General features: G+C 44.1%; 1 protein-coding gene across 1 annotated transcript in view; it reads left to right on the top strand.

Annotated features, from left to right (window-relative positions):
- Window positions 1-24,253, top strand: part of LOC136768563 (zinc finger protein 585A) — an 81,361-nt gene that overhangs the window by 44,563 nt on the left and 12,545 nt on the right. The window contains exons 6-7 of the mRNA XM_066722830.1: window positions 120-129; window positions 15,628-15,824. Coding sequence (XP_066578927.1) covers window positions 120-129; window positions 15,628-15,824 — 207 coding nt within the window. The remainder of the gene's footprint in view (window positions 1-119; window positions 130-15,627; window positions 15,825-24,253) is intronic.

The following is a 24,253-nucleotide window of genomic DNA, read 5'->3' as shown; positions in this document are numbered from 1 at the left end:
TATTTTAAGTGCCTGCAATAATGTGGTTCGCTGTAGCGCTAGACTAAAGTAATCCAATAGAAGAAAACCGCTAAAATGTCAGCGTGCAAACGGAACAGAACAAGTCACGTGTGGGAAAGTTGCACTGAAGTTCAAACTAAAAATGCTGTCATCTGTAACGCGTGCAGGGCGGAACTTGCTTTCCATGGGAGCACAACGCGCATGCAGGGACATCCCGGCACCACAGGAGATGGAAACGGTGAGAGGGGAGTGTGCTCCAGCTGGAACTAAGCAAGATGGCCAGTTCGCGACACCAGTTGATAAAAACGCATTACGCAGTATTTAGGGCTGTGTGCTATGATGATAGAAATACATCTATCATTTCGTATTATGCTCTATCGTTTATATCGTTGTGTTGCAAATCCCATTCTTTACGGCAGTATTTTTTATCATTTGGACGATGCTTTGCGTTCTTCCCAGTTCTTCCACCCGTGTCAGATGCAGGTGAGAAATGTGCATCAGAAACAGACAGACATGGAGGAGAGTGAACTGACAGAATAACCAACATAACCAAGAGACATTTTAATGCTCAAGCGCACATGTTGCACCCCGCTCTCGTCACCGGCCTGAACTCGATCTGCCAGTCAATGCTAGAAAACCTCCTCCAGTCTGACACAAGACAGCCTCAGTGAAGAGGAGAACTCCCACCATGACAAAAAGATTCAGGTGGTGAGAAAAGAAGTACAGATGTACTTCTCAGAATCACAAATACCCAAAAAAGTAGATCCCCTAGGTTGGTGGAAGGAAAATGGGGGGCGTTTCCCAAACCTATCAAAGCTTGCGAGATCTTGTCTTGGCATTCCCACCACATCCACTCCAGCAGAACGGATCTTCTCTGCTGCAGGAAACTTTAGATTTATTTAGATTTAAAGCAACAAAGCATTTGTGATTTGAGTTGGACAAAATTGGATAAAAAGAGATTGGCCGGTTCAGTTGGCTCAAAGTGCAATAAAAAGATTTTCAAAAGCTGAAGTGATTTCCTTGTTTTATTTATTAGTTAGAATAAGTATAACGCAATGTTTTAACAAATTGCAAAAGCTGAATAATCGTTCAAATCCTACTGATTAATCAGTTAAAAAATAGACGATTAGTCGATTAATCGTTCTAATAATCGTTAGATTGGTCGATTATTAAAATAATCATTTGTTGCAGCCCTACCCACAAGAGCTGCAGTTCTGGAGATGCTCTGACCCAGTCGTCTAGCCATCACAATTTGGCCCTTGTCAGAGTCACTCAGATCCTTACGCTTGCCCATTTTTCCTGCTTCTAACACATCAAATTTGAGGACAAAATGTTCACTTGCTGCCTAATATATCCCACCCACTGACAGGTGCCATGATAATGAGATTATCAGTGTTATTGACTTCACCTGTCAGTGGTCATAATGTTATGGCTGATCGGTGTATATATTTTTTAACAAAATCTTCTGTTCCAGTTAAGCCATCTGCTTCTTTTAAGTCCACTTACACAGACTGTGTATGTAAAATGTATTTTAACAGAATATAATCATGTTTTGATCATGGGTGGATGAAGACAGCACTATTTGATGTAGGGTTGGCAGTGCTTCGGGTTTGCTCTACGAATTAGAGGAAGATTCTATGGTGGGATGAGACCAAAATAGAGCTTTCTGGCCTCAACATTAAGTGCTACATTTGGTGCAAGCCTAACACTGCACATCATCCGGAGAAGCATGATGGTGGCAGCATTACGTAAAATGGATGCAGCAAAGTACAGAGAAATCCTGGAAGAAAACCTGCTGAAGTCTGCAAGAGACCTGGGACGTGGGAGAAGATTAATCTTCCAGCAGGACTATGACCTTTAATCTATTAAATATGTCGTTAAAAATGTTATCCGTGTACAATTTGCCCTCAACCCCCCCCATTGTCATCTAATTGCCAGCACCCCCTCTAGCTTGACATTTCGCAAACCCCACACCAGGGGTTCAGTATTGTCATATCTCAAAAGTGACAAATGGTACAGGGGGCATGACTCCAACGTGTGATCTTAACTCCCTGGCAACCAATTATTGGAAAAACTAGTCAGGACATTTCAGATACCAGATGGCTATAAAATGAGGTTAATTTAGGCAGATTTGGTTGTAATAAAATAATTTGGAAATACTTAAAACTTTAGAGTTAAAATGGCCTTTACTTCTTTTGCAAGTGGTTTATGAGATGTCATATAATTACAATTAATACAAATTAATACAAATTTTATTTATTTTAACAGTGAGAGACAGAATAACAACAAAAAAATCCAGGAAAATGCATTTCAAAAAAGTTATTGATTTGCATGTTAATGAGGGAAATAAGTATTTGATCCCCTATCAATCAGCAAGATTTCTGGCTCCCAGGTGTCTTTTATACAGGTAATGAGCTGAGATTAGGAGCACTCTCTTAAAGGGAGTGTTCCTAATCTCAGCTCGTTACCTGTATAAAAGACACCTGTCCACAGAAGCAATCAATCAATCAGATTCCAAACTCTCCACCATGGCCAAGACCAAAGAGCTGTCCAAGGATGTCAGGGACAAGATTGTAGATCTACACAAGGCTGGAATGGGCTACAAAACCATCGCCAAGCAGCTTGGTGAGAAGGCGACAACAGTTGGTGCGATTATTCGCAAATGGAAGAAACACAAAATAACTGTCAGTCTCCCTCGGTCTGGGGATCCATGCAAGATCTCACCTCGTGGAGTTTCAATGATCATGAGAACGGTGAGGAATCAGCCCAGAACTACACGGGAGGATCTTGTTAATGATCTCAAGGCAGCTGGGACCATAGTCACCAAGAAAACAATTGGTAACACACTACGCCGTGAAGGACTGAAATCCTGCAGCGCCCGCAAGGTCCCCCTGCTCAAGAAAGCACATGTACAGGCCCGTCTGAAGTTTGCCAATGAACATCTGAATGATTCAGAGGAGAACTGGGTTAAAGTGTTGTGTCAGATGAAACCAAAATCGAGCTCTTTGGCATCAACCCAACTCGCCGTGTTTGGAGGAGGAGGAATGACCCCAAGATCACCATCCCCACTGTCAAACATGGAGGTGGAAACATTATGCTTTGGGGGTGTTTTTCTTCTAAGGGGACAGGACAACTGCAGCGCATCAAAGGGACGATGGACGGGGCCATGTACCATCAAATCTTGGGTGAGAACCTCCTTCCCTCAGCCAGGGCATTGAAAATGGGTCGTGGATGGGTATTCCAGCATGACAATGACCCAAAACACACAGCCAAGGCAACAAAGGAGTGGCTCAAGAAGAAGCACATTAAGGTCCTGGAGTGGCCTAGCCAGTCTCCAGACCTTAATCCCATAGAAAATCTGTGGAGGGAGCTGAAGGTTCGAGTTGCCAAACGTCAGCCTCGAAACCTTAATGACTTGGAGAGGATCTGCAAAGAGGAGTGGGACAAAATCACTCCTGAGATGTGTGCAAACCTGGTGGACAACTACAAGAAACGTCTGACCTCTGTGATTGCCAACAAGGGTTTTGCCACCAAGTCGAAGGGATCAAATACTTATTTCCCTCATTAACATGCAAATCAATTTATAACTTTTTTGAAATGTCTCTCACTGTTAAAATACACCTACCATTAAAATTATAGACTCATCATTTCTTTGTCAGTGGGCGAACATACAAAATCAGCAGGGGATCAAATACTTTTTTCCCCTCACTGTACACAGCTGTAACAGACAGGCGGATCAATTTCAAAGCACTTCACGTTGTATTAAGTAAAAAGTAAAATATATATTTAATATTTTGAGTTAATTACATTACATTATCATCATTTAGCAGATACCCTTATCAAGGGTGACTTAAATTTGTACCCATTTATACAGCTGGGCATTTTACTGGAGTGAAGTACCTTGCTCAAGGGCACAACAGCACTGCCCCACCCGGGATTTGAACCCCCAACTTTCTGGTTATGAGTCTAGAGCCCTAACCACTACTACAGTGCTAATAAAATATGTATAAACGGTTATCTTTCAAGTCGGAATCACTGTCCAAGGGGGAGGGGTTTCTGCGCACTGCCGTAGGAACCTGATCAAAACGTCACTCTATCAAAGCTGTGATTGGCCCCTGCGCTCGTCACTCAGAACAGGTCCCTTCCCACTTCCTGTTCTATAAAACGTGACATCAGCGCAGGTTCTTCCCCTTTTGCCACTTCACCTGGACCGAGAACGTGAGCTCTCTGTGTCTTGTCCGTGCATTAGACCTTGTCATTATTGTTTACAATAATTACTATTGCTTTCGGTTGGTTGGCTTCATGGCTGTGCTGTCACCACCATTTACTTCTGTGTTTATTTGTCTTGTTTAGTATTGTTATTGATAGCTAACCCGACTCTGTTCCGTCCGTGCTCCGGGGCTCCGGTGCGCTTCGGTTTCAGTTTTGGCTACAAATAACAAAATAATAGTTGTGTTTATATAGTGCCTTATATATTCCGACTGCTTGCTGTGTTGGTTTTTTGTCCACAGGGCTTTTTCCTCCACAGCAGGAGTGCTTGCAGCGGCAGTAAAATCCGATGCCCGGCCGCCCGGAGGTGCTCCTCTGCCGGCTTGCGCCCGCACTACAGCCCACAGCTGTGGCTGTAGGAGATCTCGTTCTCTCAGTTCGCAGAGAACGAGCACTGCTAGCCCTCCCAGTCCGTGTGTGCGTGCCTCAGTTTAAGATCCCGCTACGGCTGTTGGTCTACTACCCTCGGACCCCGGACTCCATGTCACCCGGTGTCCCCGGAAACCCCGGCACACACAGTGTGGTTAAGCCTACGGGCCTACACGGTGCTTGTATCCAGCACCTGGTGCTTGGTATACACAGTGCTCAGTCCTTCAACAGCATGGTTGCATGTGGTTGGTGTCACAGCGCCGCCGTGTATATAAACGTTGCCGGGGGGAGATGCACTTACAGCGGTGGGCCCACTAGACACTCCACTTGTTGCAGAGGTGTTCCAGTTGTTGTGTGCCCACAGTGCAAACACTGACCGACGCCTCTGCTGCACGTTTCCCTGTGCACATGCGTGTGTGCTCAGCTCGGCGATGAGCTCCTCTCGCCCCCGCCACTATGCTGCTTGCGGCCAGCGCACCTTGCCCACCTGGAGTGGGGAAGTCTTATGCCCCGTCTGTCTGGGCACCAACAGCGGGCCTCATGAGGACTCAGAGCTGGAAGCGGAGCTCATGGAGGAGGAGTTGGTCGCTCCCACCCCTCCTCCTCCGTTGAGCATGAACACCCCTCCTGCTCCCATGGGACAGGACAGGGAGTTCTGGGCGGTCATTCAGAGGGCTGTGGAGTCTCTCCAGCTCCCCTGGCCCTCTGACCCTGCCCCCCAGCGCTCCAAGTTTGAAAGGTGTCAGTGTGCGTAGCGGCCCACGTGGACCCTCCTCCTGCTGCCTGACCTCCTTGAGGAGCTGAGAGGTACCTGGGACCATCCGGCAACAACCCCCGCCCTAGCCAGGAGAGGGGAGGCTTATGCCAGGACCCAGGGCGCGGCAGAAGCGGGCTTGGTGGAGTTCCCGTGTGTGACTTCCACCATAGCTGCGCTGGTCTCCCTACCTACGCTGTCTGCAGAGCCACGTGACCTGACCTGCCCCAACAGGCAGTGTTGTATCATGGAGACGCTGTTCCGGAGGGCGTATGAGGCTGGAGCCCAAGCGGCTCACCTCCGAAGCACCAAGAACCTGCTGGCCCTGTACTTGGCCCAGCTGGCGGAGCCATCGGAGCAACATGGCGCATCACCCACCCCACCCCCTATCTCTGAGATAGTGGCAGCGGCGGACCAGCTCATCACCGTGATGCGCCAGGGGGCAAGGGCGACAGGGTGATCCCTGGCAGCCATTGTGGCAGCGCCACCAGCTTTGGCTGTCCCAGGCATGGCGGGTCCCTGAGGTGGACAAGACTCGCCTCATGGACGCCCGTATTTCACCGGGCTTCACTTTTGGCCCCTATGTGGAGGAGATGCTCACACGCACCCTCCAGGAGAGGGAGCAGTCTCTGCAGCTGGCCTGGGTGTGCCCTGTTGCACCTCAGGCCCAGCAACGCAGGCTGTCTATGGCAGCTCACCGGCTGGGAGGCCCCCTGACCGTGGCTCCCAGGCCACAGCCCAGGTCAGAGCCCCGCCCACCTGCCAATCTCCGCCAGTGTCTCACTGGCAGGCAGGCACCCCCCCAGGCTCGCTGCCCTGGCCCCACGGTGGCCCATTGGAGCTCGTGGTAGGAGGGGAATCAGACTGCGCCTCGGTTCAGTTTTCCATGCATGCATGTTGCCGCGAACGAGCACACCGGGTCACAGTCACTCCGGCGTGCTGGAAGGCACTACGTTGGTGGTGGAAGCCTCACAATTTAATCCTTGGTGTGCCCCTCGGGCCAGTCTACCACCAAGCAGTTATGACGACAGATGCCTCCAAGCAGGGTTGGGGAGCGATGGATGGTCTGCGATGGATGTGGAGTCCAAGGCAGGTGGACAGAGCCAGCACGGGCCCTCCATATCAACGTCCTGGAGTTACAAGCAGTAATCCTTGGACTGTCTCATTTCCTGCCGGTCCTGTGGGACAGACATGCTGGTTAGTTGAGGTCACCTATATCAACAGGCAAGGGGGGTCTCCGGTCACGCAGGCTGTACTGTTGAGCATAACGTCTGCTTCTGTGGGCACAGCCACGGTTCCGCTCCATCAGAGCAGTTCACCTCCCAGGCCTGGCCAAAACAGCGGCCTCTCTCTGGGAGGCCCCCCGGTCTCGGAATGGCGCCTCCACCCATCTGTGATACAGCAACTGTGGAGCCAGTTCGGAAGGGCAGACATGGATCTCTTTGCCTCGGCAGAATCCACACACTGCCCACTATGGTTCTCCATCCAAGACTGCTCAGGAACCCTAGGGATCGATGCACTATCCCACATGTGGCTGCGCTGTCTCCTTTATGCGTTCCCACCATTCCCCCTTCTCCCGGTGGTCCTGGAGAGCGTCAGGAGAGAACGAGCAACAGTTCTGTTTATAGCTCCTTGGTGGCCTCGCAGATTCTGGTTCGCAGACCTGATCGCCCTTCTCCATGGAGAGCCTTGGCAGCTCCCAGTGAGAGTGGACTTGTTGTCCCAGGTGCAGGGCACGCTTTGGCACTCCAATCCAGGCCTCCTCCAGCTCTGGGCCTGGCCCCTGAGCGGGAGCGACTGATTGCCTGGAGTCTGTCAGAAGTTGTATTAGCCACTATTCAGTCGGCGAGAGCTCCCTCTACGAGGTCGCAGTATTCCTACCGCTGGCGGACATTTAGCACCTGGTGCCAAGATGGCGGTCAAGACCCAATTCATTGCCCCATCGGGGTCAAATTGTAATTTCTACAAGAGCTGTTGGACCAGGGCAAGTCCCCGTCCACGCTAAACGTGTATCTGGCGGCTATCTCAGCATGTCATGTCCGGATTGATGCCGAGCCCCCTGGGTCTCATTTCCTGGCTGTGCAGTTTCTAAAGGGAGCTCGACGGCTGCGGCCTCCTCGCACCCATTCACTGCCCGAATGGCGTCTTGATGTAGTGCTGGACGCACTTTCCCAAGCCCCATTTGAGCCACTGAACTCAGCTGTTTCCAGCTGATGGTGCTCGAGTTTCACTGCCTTGCTGTGTATATAGTTCCTTGGTAAGCAGGTCTATGGCCCGCTCTGGCTGTGTATGCCATGGAGCAAGGGGACCACTGCTGTTGTCCTGCAGCAGAGGGTGCTTAAGTTTCTCCAGTGCCCCGCTGTGTACATAGTTAACTTATTCACACGGTAAGAGCTGTAGTTGCCCTGCGCTAGCTGCACTATTCGGCAGGTGTCAACTGCTCCTGTGTTTCCATGTGTGGCACATGAGCCGGCTCCTGTGCCCTGTGGTGTATATAGTTCATTTGTCACGACATGGTCAAGCTGGTGTGGCCTTGCTTCTAGATCATTAGTCCAGATCATTAATATAGAAAAAGCAAAGGCCCTAGTACTGATCCCTGTGGAACTCCAGACAACTCCAGACAATGCTAACTTCAATTAAGGCAAACTTAAAACAAAATGAGCAATGCTAATACTGGTCTGAAACTAGTCAAACAACAAGATGGCTGCCTTTCACGTCTACTATCTGTGGCAACTTCTAAATACTTCTGTTTACCTCTTGGTCTTAACAGCTTTACAGCCCAGAACTGTACACAGTATCCAGATGAGCTCTAACTAGTGCATTATAGAAAAAGCACAGGCCCTAGTACTGATCCCTGTGGAACTCCACTAACAACCTCACTCCAGTTAGAAGTGACTCCTCTAATCGACACCCTCTGTTTCCTTTACATCAACAAGTTCATAATCCATCTACTTACATTGCCCTGAATGAATACAGCTTCCAATTTGAGGATCAGTCTTTGGTGTGGAACCTTATCAAAAGCTTTTTGAAAATCTAAGTATATCATATCATATGCTTTCACATGATCTACAGCTGCAGTTGCATGTTCAAAAAATTATAATAAATTCATAAGACATGATCTGCCTCATCTAAATCCATGTTGACTATCTCCAAGAATATGGTTTTCATTAAGATGCTCCTCTATTTTCTGTCTAATCATTTTTTCCAACATTTTACAGGTGATGCAGGTGAGACTGATTGGTCTGTAATTTCCTGGCTCAGTTTTGTCCTCTTTCTTGTGGATTGGTATGACATTTGCTGTCTTCCAGTCAGTTGGCACATCCCCTGTTCTAACTGTCATTTGGAATATTTGAGTTAGCGGCCTATAAATAATTTCCCTAATTTCTTTAATACTGTTGGAAATATACCATCTGACCCAGGTGATTTGTTTGTTTTTAATTCTGCTAGTCCCTTTAGTACCTCCTCCTCATTTATCCTGATCTCTCTTAGGGTTTGACAGGACTGGTTGGTAACCTGTGGCATGTTATCTGTTTTTCTTTTGTAAAAACCTCTGTGAAATACTCATTTAGAACATTTGCTACATCTTGTTCGTTTTCTAAGATACTTCCATTTATGTTTCACTTCCTCATTTATTGACCTATTGCTGTTGTAATATTGTAAAAAGCTCTTTGAATTAGTTTTAGCTCTAAGATGTATGTTTCTTCTATTTCCCTCTTTGCTTTCCTGATCCCTTTCTTAAGATCTCTTTGCAGCTCAACATATTCTTTGTATTTTGTTTTGTCTCTGTCCCTTTTGTATGCGCTATACAACATTTTCTTTATCTTTATATTTTTTTGCATACTTCTATTAAACCATTTTGGCCAATGTTTTTTGGTCCTCAATTTGCTAAGGTTTGGTACAAATTTCTCCTGAGCCTCAAGTAGTATATTCTTAAAATATAACCATCCATTTTCAACTGAATCTGTATCCAGTGTGCTCCAGTCTACCTCTTCTAAGTGCCGCCTCATACCTTCAAGGTTTGCTTTTCTAAAATTGTAGACCATTGTTTCAGTCCTTGGTCCTTGTTTTTTTAAAGAATGCCTCAAAGCTAACCATATTGTGATCTCTTTGGTTCCCTGACAAATTGAGTTAGAAAGCAGTCATTTACCATCTCAACCATTTCTATTTCTGCCTCTGTAGTCCCAACTGGGCTTTCCCAGTCTATGTTTGGTAAATTGAAATCCCCCATAATAACAGCCACATCCTTGCTACATACAGTCCTGATTGCATTGTACAATGCAACATCTTGCTGAATATCTGAATTGGGTGGTCTGTAACACTCCTACCGCTAATCCTCCGGATCTTTTATTCAAAAGTTTAACCCACAAAAATTATGTTTCGTTACTAGGATCTAATTTGAGTTATTCTGCCTCAATGTAATTTTTGACATATAATGCTACCCCACCACTTGTGTGTGTATCCTTTCAACTTGTATTCATCCCCATCATTTTGTGTAAGCCATGTTTCTGTCACTCCTACAACATCATAGTCACCCGCCAGCACTGTGGCTTCTAGGCCTAACATCTTGTTCCTTATACTCCTGGCATTGAGGTACAAACATTTCAGGACTTTCCTTCTAGTGGTTTCCCTTTGTTTTCTTTCCTTAGTAGAACATCTCCCATTGTGAGAGCTCCCTGCCCCCTGGTCCCTAGTATAAAAGATTCTCAATTTCTCTGCACATACGCTCTCCAAATGCATTAGCCCCCCTTCTGTTTAGATTTAGACTGTCCAGTTTGTACAGGTCCCATCTCTCCCAGAAGAAGACCAATGCTCCATAAATCTGAAACCCTCTTCCCTCCACCAAGATTTCAACCACGTTAAACTTTTTAATCTCTGCCTGTCTCCCTGTCCTGGCACGTGATATCGGAAGTATTTCCGTGAAAACTACCATGGAGGTTCTGCTCTTTAGTTTCTTTCCTAACTCTTTAAATTTGTCTTGCAGAACCTCTGCCCTACCTTTTCCTATGTCATTGGTTCCAATGTGGACCATGACCAGTGGATCCCCCCCGGCTTTGGCCAGTAGTCCAACTACTAGTTTAGGGAGATCTGAAACCTGAGCACCAGGCAGGCAAGATACCATGCGGGTCTCCTTGTCACTATCAATCAATCAATCATTTTCTATTTGTATAGGACCCTTCACAGGGTAGCCACAGAGCACTTTACAGACAGGTAAACATACAACAAATGTACAGCAAAATAAAATAATACATACATACAATAAATTAAATTAAATATAGACCTTTAAACAGTTTACATGATCTAAAATAAAGTAATTAACATTTAAATAAATAAACCATTAGGCACGGAGGAGTGAAAAACAAAACTCCTTTGGATGGCATGTAGGAGAAAATAAATCTCTGGGGGTCCACAGCTTGGGGCCTAGGCCTAATGGTCACCTCCCCTCCAGGCAGTATAGTTGTTACAGCAGCAAAGTGATCAGAAAGTTTTTGATCGGTGCTGCTGGCTGTGGTCTTCCCTCTGGAGGGGGCCTCTTGCCGACCTCGCTCGTCAGACCTTGGGTGTGGATGCCCCATTGGCCCTCCATGGTGGGGTGCCCCGGAGGGGGGTTGTGCCTCGTCAGACTTCCATGGTGGGAGATGAGGTGCCATGTTGGACCCTCAGAGGGGGCTATTGCAGCAAGACAAGAAGATAGTTGTGCTCAGATACTGGTCATGCAACGCAGGACATTTCCAAAGACAGTTGTGCAATTGCATGTCCATGGCACACCAACGGCACAATAGGCTAGAAGAACAGAAACTAAACAGATGAGTCTCCAGCCGTGATTTAAAGGCTAAGACAGAGGGGGCATCTCTTATATTGGCTGGAAGATTGTTCCACAGTTTCGGGGCCCTATAATTGAATTCTCTAAAACCTGCAGTTTTGTTGTGTATTTTAGGGACCACTATGTAACCGGCTTCCTGTGATCTCAATGGCTGACCTGGAGTGTATTCGATAAGTAGGGAGGTGCCAGTCCCTTTAGTGCATTAGACTTTGAAGTTCTCTAGCATTTATCCTGTAGTGCACGGGTAGCCAGTGAAGAGAAGCCAATACTGTTTTTTTGTTTTAGTTAGGTTTCGTGCCATCTCCTTAGTGGAGAAATTAAAGTTATCATTTCTCAATTTTGTCAGTTTTATGATGAACAGTTAGATTATTGTCCCCTAAAATTAGGACTTCTGTTTTGTCAGAATAAAGCATAAGCATAAAGTACTTGTCATCCGTGTTTTAATCTCAGACAGACAGCAGATTAGTGTTTCTGTTTATGTGGTTTTATTATGATTTACTGACAAATATAATTGTGTCTCGTCTGCGTAACTGTGAAAGTTAATATTATGTTGTCGAATTATATCACCTAAACGGAGCATGTACAATGAAAAAAGTATAGGTCCAAGCACTGTGCCCTGTGGCACTCTGAACTTAACCTCAGTTACGTTTGAGTGGTTCTCATGAATCTGTACATATTGGAGTCTGTTTGACAGATATGATTTAAACCAAGACAACATTGCGAGACAGGCCAACAAGGTTTTCTAAGCACTGTATCAAGATTTTGTGGTCGATTTTGTCAAAAAACACACTTAAGTCGAATAAAATAATAACAGTGGTGTGCCCTAAGTCAGAGGACTGAAACACATAATTTAATACTTTTAACAGGGCCATTTCTTTACTGTGGCCAGAATGGAAGCCTGATTGAAATTCTTCTTAAAGATGATTATCATGCTGACAACGTTCACAAATTAAATCTTCTTGGATGAGTTCATCCACAAGGCAATCATTCTGCAAACCTGACACTATGCTTCTCAATGTAACAGTTTTGTTTTAGTCTCTTGGTTCTGGTTCCGGTTCCCGTTCCCATTCCCTACTCAACTGCTTAACTTTTTGTGACTGAGAAACAGCACAGCTCTCTCAACAGCTGCTTTCAGTAGCGTTTGTCTACCTGCCACCAATTCACACCTAACTGGCTCCACCTGGAACAGAATTCCTGCTAGTCCTTGACAAAATCACTTTTCTACAACCTATTTACTTTCACCAACTCAGCAGCTGAACTGAATTGACTTAAATTAAGGCAAACTACAGACAAGATTAACTTCAATTAAGGCAAAGTTCAAATGAGCAATGCTAAGACCATAGGAACCGACTACGTGGGGGCTCAAGGGCCTGAGCGCCCCTGAACATAAAAAAGTGGGACTCAGCCCCCACTGGAATTGTGATGAGTTATGTAATCATTCAAGAAAGAAAATGAAAAACACCTCCCCACTCATACTGGAGAAAACACTGTCAGCAACCCCCATGCTCTTACCAGAGAACACGAAGTATTTTATCTGACAGAGGGTCGTAGGGGTTTTGGCTTAGTAACTCAGCCCCACCCCCAGGAATTTCAAAACTCGGCGCCTATGGCTAAGACTGGTCTGAAACTAGGAAAACAACAAGATGGCTGCCTCTCACCTGTACTCTCCTGTGTCCGCCTGTGGCAACTTGTAAATACTTCTGTAAATACTTACAGCATTAGGTGCTCCCTCCTCTTCGTTTTGTCTCTCGTTTCCCTTTTACAAATGAACAAGACGATTGGTCGCATGAAAAATGACTGAAAAGCTGCTCCAAAAATGATTGACAGTTCTGAGTGACCAATGGCGTCGAGTCGTATGTGGGCGTGGCTATTCAAGAAACCGCAGAGGATCTCTGGGAACAAGGCAGACAGGAAGTGGAGGAGCGGAAGTGGCTGAAGCGGAGCAGATACCGGGGTTTCGCTGTGTTTTAACGCTGTGTGTTGAATTGAGCGCCGACCGATGTCTCTCTCTTGTTTCAGTAGTTAGTATTGCTATTGACTCAGTGGTCAGATTCCTGCAGAATGACAAGTCTGCGCAGCGTGAACGCAGCCCACGGATACAAGCCCACAGTGATGCCTGGTCCTATAGTTTCTATAGGAAACATGCTCATTAACAACTATGTAGCCGGAGTTATCGATACAAAGGCTTGAGATTAAAGAGTTGAAAGGACTACAGCTGCCGTGGCTAACTGTAAGATTTATTTAAAGGCTGTTTTGGAATCGTTGTAAGACATTAAGATGTATTCGATCTAAATCAAATGAGTCGGTAAGTGATCAGGTTTTATTTATGTAGCTACTGAATTGAATACTACTGTATCATTATTATTGTTCTTATGTAGTGACTTCCAAAGAAAACTTTTGTCCGTGACCTATTGTTTGTGATTAAAAGCTGAAATTGAATTGAATTGAAAGTGAATTGAGGAGAATGCTGACAGAATCGCAGAATTCAAGGGGCTTTGTCAAAAAGTACTAAAGTCTTCACTTGTATTGTTCAACCAAGCAGTAGAACTAGTTACTACACAAATAGAAAATAAAGTATTAATAAATAAAATAAACTAACGGAATAAAATCAAGATTTAAAAGAAGAAGGTGCAAATTTAACTGTAATTTCATTGACACATGACACATTTGAGCCACGGTAACTGCCACCTTCAGTCAGTGAACGTCGGTAAAGTGAAGAAGTTCGAGAAAGTAAGACAATGTCTTTCGTGCTACCATTTAGACTTTAGTTCGAGTGCACTGATGATACTCTAGTCTAGCCCATCCTTATAATGATATAGGATCATAGCAGACACTGGTGTGTGTGGTGATGCTGAAATGGTCCTGACAGGTAGAGGTGGAGGGGCCCCTAAATTGCCCAACCTGCCCCTGGGTGTAATAACCCCTCTGGTTACATGCCATCACCATCATGAGAGTCCCTGCCTTAGGTTGCCACCTCAGAAGCAGTCTTAACCTTCATCGGGATCACCCCATCATTGGTGCAAGAGGTTGTGGAGGTTGATTAGTTCCAAGCGACACTGAGATTGATGCAGGAGTCTTTTCAAATTGAAAAACATGCCCGCAGTTGTCAGCCAGGTTACTATCATTAGGCCACAGGCCCTTTTAAAAATCCAGTCCCAATAAGTATCTTGCCAAATAATTTGCCCATTACCAGAGGTAATCAATTAATCTACATCCCTTATAATTTGGAGCATTTGTCATTGAATTTTAATCAGATGAGAGTGTTTATGTCCTAATATACGCTGAACATGCCAAGGTTTCATCATGTCAGCTAACTAAAGGGCAATAGAAAATTCAAAATGTCTAGGAATGAATGGTATTGAAATTTTGCCAATTTGCAAAGTAACTCCAGGAGAGAAACAGAAGGTTGGTGTGGAAACAGGGCAGACAATGGAGGTGTAAACAAAGTGAGGTTCCTCCTCAAGCAGGGACTTTAAAATATTGCTGATGAAGTAATTTACTTATTTTCTTTATGAATTTAGTGTTCATGAAATTATAATGTTACAGTGTGAAAGAGTTATAAGGTACATTCACATGACAGCCATGTTGCTGCTGTACATCTGTACATCTGAAACTCCCGCTTCACTTCTACAGTTGAGATTGAGTTGATATGGAGGTTTCTCTCTTTTCTTGTTTCACAGTGATAGTGTTTTTGGTATAGATATGTGATACACACTGCCTGGATGCTATTCTGACCTGTACTAGTAGCCTCTCCTCAGATCTTCTGTTCTCAGTGCTCTTTTCATGTCTTGTCTCTCCCCCAGGAGCTGTACAGGCCAGCGCTCTCCCTGACTCTGAGGAAAGAGCTCCCACTGAGCAGCAGCCCTGTGAGCAGGAGTGGGGCTCCAGTCTGAGGCAGGACACTGAAGATAAAGATGGGCTAACTGAGCAGCCCAGGAGTAGAACCACTGAAGAGGAGCTCAGTGGCCTGGAGTCTGGCCACAGAGCAGAGCCACACACTGAGGGTTTAATACAGGGATCCAGGGCACTGGGTTCTGAGTGTGGACCCAGTGCAGCTGGTGCTGAGCTGGGCTCTACTGGAACACAGCCTGAACCCAGTGTGGAGTCTGCTCACATTAAAACAGAGTCCAATGAATCAGAGATAGACACTCACACTCTTCTGAAATATGGACTCTGTGATCCGAAACTGGAGAATATTACAGGAGGCCTCAGTGACCTGGAACCTGAGCTCCGTGTTCAGTGTGGAACAGAATCCATTTCCTTGAAAACAGAGCTCAGTGGAGGGAGTGACAGTGTAAGGAGGGGTGAGAGCCCATCGACACAGTGTGGACAGCTGCATCCCAGACTCTCCAGCTCCCACACTCCCCCCTCACGGGAAACTGTGAAACATCAGGGCTGCCATTGGTGCTCCCAGTGTGGGAAGAGCTTCAGGCATTCAGGACACCTTAAAACACATCTGCGCATTCACACAGGAGAGAAACCATACAGCTGTACCCAGTGTGGGAGGTGCTTCCGTGAGCTAAGGACCCTTAAGTGTCATCAGCGCTTTCACACAGGAGAAAAACCATACTGCTGTATGCAGTGTGGGAGGTGCTTCAGTGATTTGGGAACGCTGACATCTCATCAGCGCATTCACACAGGAGAGAAACTGTACAGGTGGACCCAGTGTGGGAGGAGCTTCAGTAATTTACGACACTTTAAATCTCACCAGCGCAGTCATACGGGAGAGAAACCATACACCTGTATGCAGTGTGGGAAGAGCTTTACTGAGCCAGGAAGCCTTAAAAGACATCAGCGCACTATGCAGAGAGCCTTACATTTCACCAGCGCATTCACACAGGGGAGAAACCCGACTTCTGCTCCCAGTTTGGGAAGAGCTTCAGTCAGGCAAGACACCTTTAACACCAGCACATTCACACAGGAGAGAGACCCTACAGATGCTCCCATTGTGGAAAGAGTTTATATAATTATTAGGAGAATCCTTACCCTGGATGACTTGGCTAACAGGGATTTTCTAGTTGGTGTTCTGATTTTTTTTAATGATTAATTGTTTCAGTTTCTAACAGTGTTAAAATGTGACTGATAACTCTCTGATAGTGTTAATATTTGAGTCATATTTGTATTATAATTTGAATTGTTTCCATGTTGTGTAGATTTCTATGGCATTAATCAGTTCTTTTTCTAAAATCTAAAATAAAAATGTACTTTAATCCGGCTGCAGTTCTTGTTGGGTGTGTGCATAATCTCTTGTATTTCAAGATTGTATTGCTTGTTTGTGAGTATGTCAATCATCAAATATGTGAAGAAAAACAGCATGCTCTTAAAATCACAAACAGGAATCCAATATTTGTTTTTAATTTGCAATAAAACATTGCAACTTTTCTATCTCTCTGAAATCAACTGCAAAATAGAAGTGAGTGACGATGCAAGAAGCTGAAATGAACACTGAGAGTTGTATTTTCTCAACACTTTAGACTTGCGATTGTTGTGTAATATGCCTTAATATGCAAGGTGCTTAGTTCGTATATATCTAATTGGTAAGTTTGGATAATTTAACATTGCATCAGGTCTCCTGATTTACACAGTCATGCATACATTTATTTATATAAAATTGAATGGTCTGATCTGATTATTGTAGTTGAGGTTAATATTTGAGGATCAAGACAGCAGGAAAGCTTTGAGATTGTAATGAAATGCATGCATTATTTACTTTGTGTGTAGTAATCTAAGTTGTATTTATGTTTAAGGAATGGTTCATTGGTTTGCAATCAATCAGATAATTCAACAATAATACTGCAATAATAAAATTGCCCCAGAAGAGTTTCAGTATTATTATTATTAATGTTGGTCATAACCGGAATCCCTGTAACGTGTACAAATGTTTTGTGTCGCACACAGGATTCTTGAGTTCTGCTCTCAGTCATAAGGTCTGAAGTTTCAGTGCAATCCCTGCAGCAGTTTTTGTTATTTTATTAGCCTCAAAACTAAAGATTGTTGCGATTACTAGGGTGGAAGAGAAAAAAATACACAATACAATAACAGATGTCCAGCTATTCTGCCCAATTACAAGTGCAAGTGAAAAAACAGTGCAATTAGTTATTAACATTACCATTCAAAATAATACTGGCAAATGTAAGGGTCAGGAATTTTTAGTTATTTTGCTAACTAGGCTGTCATTAGACCTGACAAACACTGGTTCTGCATGAACAGCAATTTAACAAGCTTGTTACTGTATCAGTGAATAACTAAATTTCATATTTTCTAGAGTTTTAAAGCTGACTCTTTGGACCTGGTAAGGGCTGACACAGCCTTCTAAACAGTATAGATTATTTCTATCATTTCAAATATAGTTTGATTTAAGGCTCTGTATTCTGTTGTTGCCCTGCATCTTGTTGTTTAACAAAAATTGCTGTGTTAGCATCCTTGACCAAGAGGTTATTCATTCATGAAGTCTATGTAGGAAGTAATTTAAATCTCTTGTTAATTAATAACAATTTGCTTAGTAAGCTTGTTTGCACCTATCAAGAAGGAAATAACTGTCTTATCAGTCTTGTTCACAACCCATTAAAGACCAGTTCTAACTTAGAAATGTTGAGACTGTCAAAGGAAACTTCTCAGTTTAGCCTCCCCTGCAGAATCAAGCTCATACCCCTCTGCACTTGTCACAGCTTCAATTGGTGCACAGAAAAACATCTTAATACACTAGCCTTTCTTGAGCAGAACTTTTGAACTGAATATCAGTTGCAATATTGTCGGGTCTGGCCTGGTCTTCTCTGGCCTGGTCTAATCTGGTCACACTCTGTCCTTATTTGTCTCAGCCTGGTCATTTTAAATTCTTTACATAAGAAACATAAGAAAGTTTACAAACTAGAGGAGGCCATTTGACCCATTGTGCTTGTTTGGTGTCCATTAATAACCGAGTGATCCAAGGATCCTATCCAGTCTGTTTTTTAATGTTCTCAAACGTTCAGCTTTGATTGTGAAAACTCTCTGTGTGAAGAAGTGTCTCCAATTTCCATTTGTGTCCCCGGGTGCGTGTGTCCCTGCTGATCTGGAAAAGCTCCTCTGGTTTGATGTGGTCGATGCCTTTCATGATTTTGAAGACTTGGATCAAGTCCCCACGTAGTCTCCTCTGTTCCAGGGTGAAAAGGTTCAGGTCCTCAGTCTCTCAGTAGGACATTCCCTTCAGACCTGGAATAAGTCTGGTTGCCCTCCTCTGAACTGCCTCTAGAGCAGCGATATCTTTCTTGAAGTGTGGAGCCCAGAACTGCACACAGTATCCAGATGAGCTCTAACTAGTGCATTGTACAGTCTGAACATCACTGCCCTTGTTCTCAATTCTACACTTTTGACAATATACCCTAACACTCTGTTTGCCTTTTTTATTGCTTCCCCACATTGTTTGGATGGAGAAAGTGAGGAGTCCACATAGACTCCTAGGTCTCTCTCATGCGTTACTTCATCTAGTTCTATTCCTATTCTATTCTAGTTCTATACATTTAAGGTTCTTTAAGGATAATGTTTTGCAAGGAACCTGGGTAAATGTTCTAATAAGTACATTTAAGGGTTCTTATTAGAACATTTACTTCTTAGAGTGTATTCCAAGATAAAAGTTTCAATCAAGTTTGTTTTATCTTAAAGATAACAAAGATCAGGTCAAGCCCGTCAAGCTTTGTGTTAGTGTTGAAATGGATTTATTGTTTCAATGGACCAATCAGCAGCTTACTTAAACACACACTGTAATGCCTGTTTTATGTTTCAAAGACACACTAAAAAAATATCAATTTAGATTAACTCTCCTTTACAAGTGATTTAAATTAAACTACAAGTTATGTATTCATGCAGATCACATATTTACACACAGCTACTGCAGGGAATGAAATGGAGACGATCTCCGAGAAAATGTGATGCATCTGTCAATCATTTCCATGCCTTTCCCAAAATAGCCTGAAAACACAAGTTTAATAAGTGAGCACGGTGCAGGCTTCACAACTAGGTTTGCAGGGAGTTTTCTGTGCAAAGTAGTAACATATACAAAATAACGTAAAGAATAAACAATAAAACCTAACAAGATTTACTCAAAATATAGTTTAAACCAGAACAAAATAAACCAATGTATTTACCCCTTAAAAGAATAGATCAGCTCTTTTAGAGTTTGCTCATTTATAGTTTGGTACAATAGCTCTCTGCAGCCATCTTCACGTTTATTTGCTAAATAATATTCATTATTATAATATAGCCTAAGAATACATTATGAAAAATACTGATACACATTATATTTTCATATAATTGGCTACCCATAAACATTCCATCTACATTCTGTACACAGTATAGACTGGTGTCGCATATTCCATATTCCAGCAAAATCTAGACTGGGGTCCAGACAGCTTTAATGCACAACCACAGCTTGGTGTGGTATTAGGGGCTGGTGTGTGAATATGTGTGTGTCGGTGGGGTGGGGTGTTGGATCCCCAGCTGTTTGTGGTGGGATGGTCTGGGTTAAAGTCCAGGGCCGGTTTTTAGTCTAAGTCCGTCCCTGCTTTTGCCTCAACTCTCATATGTATGAGGTTTCCTGACAACACACACATGATTTGCAGATAGTACAATTTATTAAAGCTTTATTCTATTATATTCTATATTATATTTATATGTATCTGTATTTTTACTGTCTGTACACACCATTTATTGAGATTCTTACAACATGTTTTTAAAGGGACTGGGTAAATCCCAGAATGCCAGAACATTGGAAAGATTTACAAAGACATCGAAAACTGAAAAATACTTATTCTGGGCTTTCAGAAACTTGTGTTTTAATTGAAAATATTGTATTACATAGTGTAAAATATATTAAATACTTAACGTTAATACTAATAATAACAACAACAATAATAATAATCATGAATATACATTTTCTTCAATTAGTTAAACTGAATATAATTTGTAAAAGTAATAGTTGCATTAAGGTACAATAGTGATACAGTAGTTTCATGCTGGGGAACTATTTCTGGAACTGGGAATAGACACCCCAAACTTGTGTCCCACATGCCACAATGTCGTATTTTTAGTGCATTGTGAGAGTACTGAGGCTGGCTTTCTCTCATTTAAAAGTACGGCCCCAAAATAATTTCTGGCCTAACTGATAGTAGTAAGGGTCCCCTTTAAACCTACAGTAGTGCTATGCTGGGCACTGTCTGTGGAACTGGGAATAGACCCCCAAACTGGTGTCCCCCATGCCACAATGTTGTATTGGTACTTGCATTGTGAGCGTTTTGAGGCTTGCTTTGTCTCATTTAGAAGAATGACCCCAACATAATTTCTGGTCCAATTGATAGTACTAAGGGTCCCCTTTAAACCTACAGTAGTGTCGTGCTGGGGCAGTGTTTGTGGAACTGGGAATAGACCCCAAAACAAATGTAGCTTTAGGTATATATTTGTGTGCCATAAATAAGTCTTGAGTTTAAATGATTATATAAACATCACACACACACAAAATGTATTATCGATTAAAATAAATGTATCATTATATCGTGTTATATGGCATTAGCATTTGAACTGGATCAGCATGTCAGCAGGGCGCTCTGCTCAGGTCTGCATAGAGCCGAGGCCTCCGCCCTGACTTCCCTTCCCGCCGGCAGCGCGGCAGCGCAGCAGCGCATCCTCAGAGCGGGATACAGCCGGAGCAGCTCGTCCGCAGCTCTGCGCCAGTGCGACCAACTTCAGTCCGCAGCTGCGGATCAGACAGTACCGTCCTAGCAAGTGCGCAGCTGCGTACAGAGCCCCGTACTGACTGCGAGTGCGCTGCCATTGACCAGAGACCCGGAGAAAGACACTGAGCCGCCCAGCAGCCCGAGCAGCATGTCTCTGTCCCAGCGCTTCACACAGCGCCTGTCCTCGGCTCTGGCCGAGCTGATGAGAGCCGCTCAGTGTGCGGCGCGGAAGGCGCTGGCAGAGACGCTGGCGGAGCACCGAGAGGAGATGAGCCGAAGGCGGCGAGAGACCGAGAGGCTGCGCTGGAGGCTGCGGGAGCTGCGGGCGGCGAAGCGGAGTTTGAGAAGCGGCGGACACGGAGGAGGAGAGACCCCGGGAGCTGCCCTAGGTAACTTGTTCATTGTGTTCATGTCCGCTGGTTAAAGAGACGCGATGCGCAGACGCGATGGGCTGGATCTTATTCTGTGACGCATCTGTGCGGCTTCTCATCAGGGCTGAAAATGCGCATCCGCTCGTTTCATATTAAAAGCGCTGTGAGAGGATGAAGCAATGAAAACGAAAGCAGACCCAGACATGTTCAGATGGTGTATTTTATGCCTATTTGAAACGCAGTGATGCACGTAATGAGTTGAATATGTGTGTCCGTATATTCCTGCCCGTCCTCGGCTGCTGGTGGATCGTGTGTGTCTGGGTGGTCGGCGGAATAAACGCACTACATTGGGCTGCACTGTACACACTGCGGCGGGCGGGTGGTCTCGGTGTCGCTGTTGTTTCACAGCATGTGCTGATGTCAGTCAATCCCGTCCACACAAAACCGCGTGTGCGTGTAAAACTGCATGTCCTGTTTATTTCCCGCCACAGCTCCACGGCGCTCCTGCAGTCCCGCTCGCACATGCGCAGTTCGGCAATTATTTGTGAGAGACGCTCTTCTCTCACTGACATCAAAACAAAGTGTAGATCAGCATCTTAGTCCACCCGTCCTGTCAGTCGCCCCTCTCATCAGACAAGCCCCCAGCAGGGCGAGTCTGCATACATACTTGTGGGAATGGGAAAGAGATTGTTTTACAATTGTTATTTTCTTGGATAACAAGTAGTACAGTTATTGCATGATTGGCTTAGAAATGCTTAAAACCCCCTCTGATGTCAAAGTGTGTTAAAAAAAACACAACAAAAAATCTTCCTGGGAGGAACCATGACTCCACCCTCCTCCCCAAAAAGGTTTCCCAACTAATGTTCAAACCAAACCTACACCCTTGCGTTAGTGTATCTTGATTCACAGATATAGTTGACAACAACTTGATTTAATTCAACTCGATTGGATTTCAAGCTTGAAAAGGCCTGACTGATGCAGGTTTAGCACCAAAACAAATAGCGCATTGTGTTTTTATTATTTTTTGATATACAAACTCTGAGGGGTGCATGCACTACTGTATTTTTTACAAGTCTTGTTCTAAGTTCAGTTCAAGAATAACTCATAAGTGTGCTGTAGTAGATTTTGTGCTGCTACAACCAATGTTCCCTCTAATTTTTTACAGCACTGAGCAAATAAAAATGTATCTGTGCGCAAAATTCAAAACTGTGAGCAACTTGCACAAAAATGTCTTCTGCGACCGTACCAGTAGTCTACATAAAAAGGGCATGTTACCATAAACTATTATATTTTTGGATGACTTACTCCCTTCTGTTAATGGTTTTACAACAAATACAGCAACTAAAAATAATATGAAAGTACAATATTTTTAACCAGCCACATTTTATTAAACCCATATGCATATCATTATATATATATATATATATATATATATATATATATATATACAGCTCTGGAAAAAATTGAGACTCTCTTAATTTTTTTCCAGAGCTGTGTATATATATACACTCACCTAAAGTATTATTAGGAACACCTGTTCAATTTCTCATTAATGCAGTTATCTAACCAACCAATCACATGGCAGTTGCTTCAATGCATTTAGGGGTGTGGTCCTGGTCAAGACAATCTCCTGAACTCCAAACTGAATGTCTGAATGGGAAAGAAAGGTGATTTAAGCAATTTTGAGCGTGGCATGGTTGTTGGTGCCAGACGGGCCGGTCTGAGTATTTCACAATCTGCTCAGTTACTGGGATTTTCACGCACAACCATTTCTAGGGTTTACAAAGAATGGTGTGAAAAGGGAAAAACATCCAGTATGCGGCAGTCCTGTGGGCAAAAATGCCTTGTTGATGCTAGAGGTCAGAGGAGAATGGGCCGACTGATTCAAGCTGATAGAAGAGCAACTTTGACTGAAATAACCACTCGTTACAACCGAGGTATGCAGCAAAGCATTTGTGAAGCCACAACACGTACAACCTTGAGGCGGATGGGCTACAACAGCAGAAGACCCCACCGGGTACCACTCATCTCCACTACAAATAGGAAAAAGAGGCTACAATTTGCACAAGCTCACCAAAATTGGACAGTTGAAGACTGGAAAAATGTTGCCTGGTCTGATGAGTCTCGATTTCTGTTGAGACATTCAGATGGTAGAGTCAGAATTTGGCGTAAACGGAATGAGAACATGGATCCATCATGCCTTGTTACCACTGTGCAGGCTGGTGGTGGTGGTGTAATGGTGTGGGGGATGTTTTCTTGGCACACTTTAGGCCCCTTAGTGCCAATTGGGCATTGTTTAAATGCCACGGCCTACCTGAGCATTGTTTCTGACCATGTCCATCCCTTTATGACCACCATGTACCCATCCTCTGATGGCTACTTCCAGCAGGATAATGCACCATGTCACAAAGGTCGAATCATTTCAAATTGGTTTCTTGAACATGACAATGAGTTCACTGTACTAAACTGGCCCCCACAGTCACCAGATCTCAACCCAATAGAGCATCTTTGGGATGTGGTGGAACGGGAGCTTCGTGCCCTGGATGTGCATCCCACGAATCTCCATCAACTGCAAGATGCTATCCTATCAATATGGGCCAACATTTCTAAAGAATGCTTTCAGCACCTTGTTGAATGAACCTTTAAACAAAATTTAAAGCTTCAGTCAACTAATTAATAATTATTGTATACATTATAATTATATACTTGAGGAATTATTAATTTTTTTATAACAGTAAACAGTAAAAATATTGTCCAAGTCTAACACATTGTAGCCTACCTTAAAACTTCTCCCGTCTGTCCATGTCCCCTTTCCAGTGGTTGTAGACCTTGTCCAGATGTATAGTGCCCTCTGCTTGTGTAGACTGGATTCTCATTAGCTGATCCAAGTGGGTGGTCTCAAGTCGGTTCCGTGATATTGTCTTGATCTGATTCATGAGACTGAAACCGCGTTCACAGTTTG

This window comes from Amia ocellicauda, chromosome 14, assembly GCF_036373705.1.
Source record: "Amia ocellicauda isolate fAmiCal2 chromosome 14, fAmiCal2.hap1, whole genome shotgun sequence".
Lineage (NCBI taxonomy): Eukaryota > Metazoa > Chordata > Actinopteri > Amiiformes > Amiidae > Amia > Amia ocellicauda.
Note: the sequence above shows the minus strand (reverse complement) of the source record. Positions and strands in the feature narration are given on the sequence as shown.